This window comes from Chaetura pelagica, unplaced genomic scaffold, assembly GCF_000747805.2.
Source record: "Chaetura pelagica isolate M959 unplaced genomic scaffold, ChaPel_1.0 scaffold676, whole genome shotgun sequence".
NCBI lineage: Eukaryota > Metazoa > Chordata > Aves > Apodiformes > Apodidae > Chaetura > Chaetura pelagica.
Window position 1 is genome coordinate 591414 of NW_009953724.1, and position 5565 is coordinate 596978.

At 58.5% G+C, this 5565-nt stretch overlaps 1 protein-coding gene across 3 annotated transcripts; it reads left to right on the plus strand.

Annotated features, from left to right (window-relative positions):
• The first annotated feature begins 1753 nt into the window (after positions 1 to 1753).
• AZIN2 (antizyme inhibitor 2) lies at positions 1754 to 5557 on the plus strand. 3 transcript variants are annotated; one of them, XM_010000572.1, is made up of 9 exons: positions 1754 to 1862; positions 1943 to 2103; positions 2808 to 2980; positions 3355 to 3486; positions 3811 to 3976; positions 4072 to 4234; positions 4537 to 4649; positions 4869 to 5080; positions 5416 to 5557. In XM_010000572.1, exons 1-9 carry the CDS (start codon positions 1754 to 1756, stop codon positions 5555 to 5557), a joined length of 1371 nt encoding a protein of 456 aa, XP_009998874.1. The 3 variants fall into 3 exon arrangements, with proteins under 3 accessions (XP_009998874.1, XP_009998872.1, XP_009998873.1); XM_010000570.1 differs by having other exon boundaries at positions 1754 to 1858; positions 1930 to 2103; XM_010000571.1 differs by having other exon boundaries at positions 1754 to 1852; positions 1930 to 2103.
• The last annotated feature ends 8 nt before the right edge of the window (positions 5558 to 5565 follow it).

Here is a 5565-nt window from a genome sequence, read left to right on the forward strand (position 1 = left end):
GAGGAGGGGCCTGCGGGGGGGATGCCTGCAGATGCTGGGTGGATGTTGAGTTTTGGGAATGGTGCATGGAGGGCATCCTGCCATCAGCACCTCTCTCCCCTGCTTAACCCCTTGCACTGCTCCTCCCCAGGGACCTGGGACCCCCAGCAACAGCCTAGGGGTGCTGCAGGAGCTTGGCCCTCCTCGGGGAGGGGGGGTCTGGCCCTTTCACCCAGGAATCAGACATTGGGCACCCCGGGGGTCCCCAGGGCTGGCAGGAACCACTCAGTCAATTTCTCATCATTTCTGTGCCCAAGCAGGGCAGGTTGGGTGCTGGTTAGTGATGTCTCTGGGGAGTGTAGGATAAAACTGGAGGATTTGCTCTCCTTTTCCAAGCTTGAAGCTTTAAGAGCTTCAAAGCCCAGATTTTCTCCCCATTCCCCATCTCTGGAATTTGCTGGTGGGGTTTGCTTAATGCATTAAAACACCCTGTCAGTCCAGGTCCTGGTGGTCTTCTCCTGGTGCCCCTCTGGAATGCTCTGCAAGTCACAGGGACCATGTTCCTGTAAAAGCCCTGGAGCTAGACCTGGATTCTTGGAGTGAAAATATTTCCTGCAAGCTCATGCTAGGTTTTCACCTCCTTGGGTTATGGGCTGGGCTGGAACCAGGGGAGGAGATTGTTAAAGTGATTGTGTCTGAGCTTAAAGCTGAAGCTCTGCTAAGTGTGTGAGCCAGGGAACACCCTGCAGCTCAACTTGTCCCCTTGTTCCACACCCTGTATCACAGCAGAGTGTGAAACTGGGAGCACAACACGGATCCAGAGCACCCCGAGGTCAGCCAGTGGCCTGTGATGTGCTCTCTAGAGGTGCCTCCCTTTCTGTGGGGCTTGGAGGGATCTGGGGGACCCCAACTACTGGAAACTAGAAGGGAATGTCACCCCGTGCAGCAGATTTAGCTACAAGCTGGAGCACATAGGGATGTGTCCTGGTTTTGATAGGCTGTCCCCTTTGCAGTGGAGTTGGGTTTGTTGTGAACTGTGTTGGTGCCTGAGCTGCTGCTGCAGGAGACAGGGCTGCTGGGTGCCTGAACAACCTCTGAGCTGCAGGGAACTGTGTCTCCTCCCCCTGGAGAAGATGCTTGAACTCTTTTTTGTTAAAAGAGGAAAGGCTGAGAGACCTGGGGCTGTTTAGTCTGGAGAAGAGAAGACTGAGAGGGGATCTTACTAAATGTGCATAAATACCCAAAGTGTGGGTGGCAAGAAGGAGGGGCCAGTCTCTTTTCAGTGGTGCCCTGTGACAGGATGAGGGGCAAGGGCCACAAACTGGAGCACAGGAAGTTCCACCTCAACATGAGGAAAAACTTCTTGACTGTGAGGGTGACAGAGCCCTGGGACAGGTGCCCAGAGAGGCTGGGGAGGCTCCTTCTCTTTCAAGACCTGTCTGGATGTATTTCTGTGTGACCTGCCCCAGATGATCCTGCTCTGGCAGGACTCTGATCTCCAGAGGTCCCTTCCAACCCCCACCATTCTGTGATTCTCTGACTCTATGAACCCACAGCAGAGCTCTCAGCTGAGGTGCTGGCTGGGAGGAGAGCAGCAGAGAAGCTCCCTTGGGCAGCACAGCCATGGATGGGAGGGACAGGGAGCACCTCGGGGTGCTGGTAGACCTTCTGGATCCTTTCCTCTAATTCTCCTTTTCTTTTTCCAGTGTGTTCCCTACCCAGGAGCTATACCCTCTGTGAGGAGGCTTCCAACTAGCATTGTCACACCTTGACCATGAATGGGTACTTGGACGAGTCCAACTTCAGGATGGTGGAGGAGGGTTTCACCACCAGAGACCTCCTGGAGAACCTCCTCGTGGAGCTGTGCCAGGGGGTGAGGGCTGGTGGCTCTGCTGCTCCCCAGCAGCCACTGTGGGGAGGTGACAGCTGCTCACTCTGGCTCTCTCCTAGAGTGACCAGCAAGCCTTCTTCGTGGCAGACCTTGGGGACATGGTGAGGAAGCACCTGTGTTTCCTGAAGGCCCTGCCTCGTGTCAAGCCCTACTTCCCAGTCAGGTGCAACAGCAGTGAAGGGGTGCTCAGGCTGCTGGCAGAGCTGGGGACAGGCTTTGCCTGTGCCAACAAGGTAGGGTCATGGGAGAATAGCTCCAGTCAGCATCCTTTGGGAATTTTTTGGGGACAGTGGCAGAGCTCACCCCCTTTCCCTAAGTTTCCATTCACCAGGTGCCATTGACACAGGCAGGAATCTCCCTCTGCTGTCAAAATCCTCCCAGCACAGCCCAGAATTCCCTGTGCTCTCTGCCTGGTGGCTCAGGCTTGTTCCCTTTGATATTCCTGACTCTGGAATTGGGTGTCCTGGCTGGCCTGGCTGGTGCCAAGTCAAGTCCCTGGGGTGCCAGTGCTGCAGCCACCCAACCCTCAGTGCCTCTCAGGCTGAGCCTGAAGCTCCCTGCTCCCTCCTGCCTCTCAGATGCTCAGATTCCCCAGGGAGGATCCCAAGTTAAGCCAATTACTCCTACCTAATCAACCAGGACGTGTGACCAGGAGGAGAAAGTGCAAAGAGTGGTGACAGCTCAGACAAGTGCTGTGCCAGGGGACACGTGCACCAAACCTGCTTCACCCGCCACTTTCCCCTCCTCCTGGTCTCATTGCTGCTTGTAAAGATCTTGCTGCAACCTGCCCCTGCCAGGACAAAGTCCACCCTGATCCCTTGGAGCTCTGGAAAAGCCCAGGCTGCACAGCTGGCAGTTTGTCCCCTGCTTGGCTGGCTGAGGCCCAGGGTTGGTGGTGGCCCAGAGACCTGCTGACACCAGGGCTGCTTCCCTGCAGGCAGAGATTGCACGGGTTCAAAGCATCGGGGTCCCAGCTGACAAGGTCTTCTACAGCAGCCCCTGCAAGCAGGTTGCCCACCTCAGATATGCAGCCAAGCAAGGTGTGGAGCTGATGACCTTTGACAACGAGGTGGAGCTGAGCAAGGTGGCCAGAAACCACCCTCGTGCCAAGTAGGTGTCTGGCAGCATCCTTGGAGGCTGGAGGGAGCTGGGGACACTGGTGACAGAGGGCCTGAAGTAGTGACAGGATGAGAGGAAATTGGTCAAAACTGGCAGAGGGGAGATGGAGGTTGGACATGAGGAGGAAATTCTTGGGTGTGAAGGTGGTGAGAGCCTGGCCCAGGCTGCCCAGGGAAGCTGTGGCTGCCCCATCCCTGGCAGTGTTGAAGGGCAGGTTGGATGGGGCTTGGAGCAACCTGGGCTGGTGGGAGGTGTCCCTGCCCATGCAGGGGGGTGGGACCAGGTAATCTTTAAGGTCTCTTCCAACCCAAACCCCCCTGTGTCTCTGTGAAGGCCCCTCATGGCCGTGTGGCTTTGCTCTGCAGGATGTTGTTGGGTGTTGCTCCTGACTCCAGCCCCTCTGCCCACCCAAGCATGATGTTTGGGACCACACTCAAGTCCTGCCGGCACCTGCTGGAGATGGCAAAGGAGCAGGCTCTGGAGGTGGTTGGCATCAGGTACAGCACATGGTCCTTCTTCCATAGGGAAGGGGACTTGGGAAGCTCTGCCTTGCTGGAACAATGCAGGGGTCTGTGGAGCCACCTGCTGCCCTGGCTAGGAGGGAGGTGGAGGCTGGACCTGGAGAGGTTGACCCTTGTTGGGACCAATCTGGGGCAGGTTTGTCCCTCAGAGAGCATCTGGGGGGCTCAGTCTGGCTTGGGATGGTGCGGGGGGGGCACAGAAACTGTTCCCAGGGAGGGATGATCCCAGAGCCGTGTCCCCCAGCTGCTCCCGGGGGTGGCAGAGCCCAGCTGGAACAGGGACTGGGACTGTTCCCTCAGCTTCCACCTGGGGAGCCATGGGCTGCAGCCCCAGACCTTGGCTCGGGCAGTGGCCGTGGCACAGCTGGCCTTTGAGGTGGGCACAGAGCTGGGCTTCCAGATGCACCTCCTGGATATCGGGGGGGGATTCCCTGGCACCGAGGGCGCCCGAGCCCGCTTCGAAGAGGTGGGTGGCAGAGCCAGGCTGGGGCTGTCCCCTGGGTCTGGGTCCCTGCAGAAGGACCCAGCTAACCAGGTTGGGGGCATCTTCTTCCCATCCAGGTTGCTGCTGGGATAAACTCGGCCTTGGACTTGTATTTCCCAGAGGGCTGTGGGGTGGAGATCTTGGCCAGACCTGGCAGGTACTATGTCAGCTCTGCCTTCACCTTCGCCGCCAGCGTCACGGGCAGGGAGGAGGTTCCTGCAGAACAGCCCAGCTCTGATGGTGGGTGGGCTGGGATGGTGGGACTGAGGGTGGTGGGACAGTGGGGTGGTGGGACTGTGAGGGTGGTGGGACTGTGAGGGTGGTGGGCTGGTGAGCTGGTGGGACCATGGGATGGTGAGATGGTGGGACAGTGGGGTGGTAAAATGGTGAGATGGTGGGATGGTAAAATGGTGAGATGGTGGGATGGTAGAACTGAGTATGGTGGGATAGTGAGATGGTGGGACAGTTGGATGGTGGGATGAGCCCACCCATGTGCCAAAACCCCCCTTGAGTCCTCCTTCTTCCCCCCTCCTCCCTCCCAGAGGAAGATTCTAGTAGCAAGAAGAGCCTCGTGTACCACCTCAGTGATGGCATTTATGGTGCCTTCAGCTGCCTCCTGTTTGACAGCCCCTGCCCCAGGCCCCGGCTGCACAAGGTGAGGGTCTGGCCTGGGTCAAGGAGACCCCAGAGGGTCCCTCACATGGTGTCCCACCCCCTCACCCAACCTGCTCTACCTCACATCCTGGCTGGCCCACGGCTCCATGCCAGAGCAGAGGCCATGGTGGCTACCAGAAGGGCTATGTCCAGAATCTGTGGGGACTCCTGGTGGAGGCAGGGCAGGTCACGGGCACTGTTGTGTCCTTGTCCCCTGCAGAGACCCTGCCCAGACCCCCCCTCCCACAGCAGCAGCCTGCGGGGTCCCCACGGCCACGCTGAGGATCATGTCGCCGACGGGTTGGAGCTGCCTGAGCTGCAGGTGGGAGACTGGCTGATCTTTGAGGACATGGGGGCCTACACCACCAGCCCCTCCCCACCCACGGGGGGTCCCCAGCCACGGGTCACCTACACCATGTCCCGCCTGGCCTGGTAAGAGATGAATCCCACGGGAGAAGGGTGAGGGAGCGGGGCTGAATCCCATGGGAGGGACTGGTTTTCCCTCCAGCTCCTTGCCCGAGGGAGAAGGTCAAATCCGAGTCCCAGAACCTGGAGATTCGGGGTGAAAACTTGGCCTCTGAGGCAAAACTCAACATTTAACTTTTTTTAAACATGGAGAAACTTCAGCCAGTTTTTCCCTGGGGCAGCTCAGCTCTGGGAGGGGGGGGTGTATGAGCCCTGCAGCCCCCTGTTCCCTGGGCCCACCCCACAGCATTTTAGGGGGGTCTCCTCCCCTTTGCTCCCCCTCGGGTGTCTCCCACTTGCAGGAAAACCATCCAGCTCCTCCAGGGAAAGCCACCACAGACAGAAGAAGACCGGGAGAGTGTTTGTGCCCCGTTGTCCTGTGGCTGGGAGATGGCAGAGTCCCTCTGTGTCACCCCAGTCTTTGCTCCTGCTGGCATCATCTGAGCAGCACC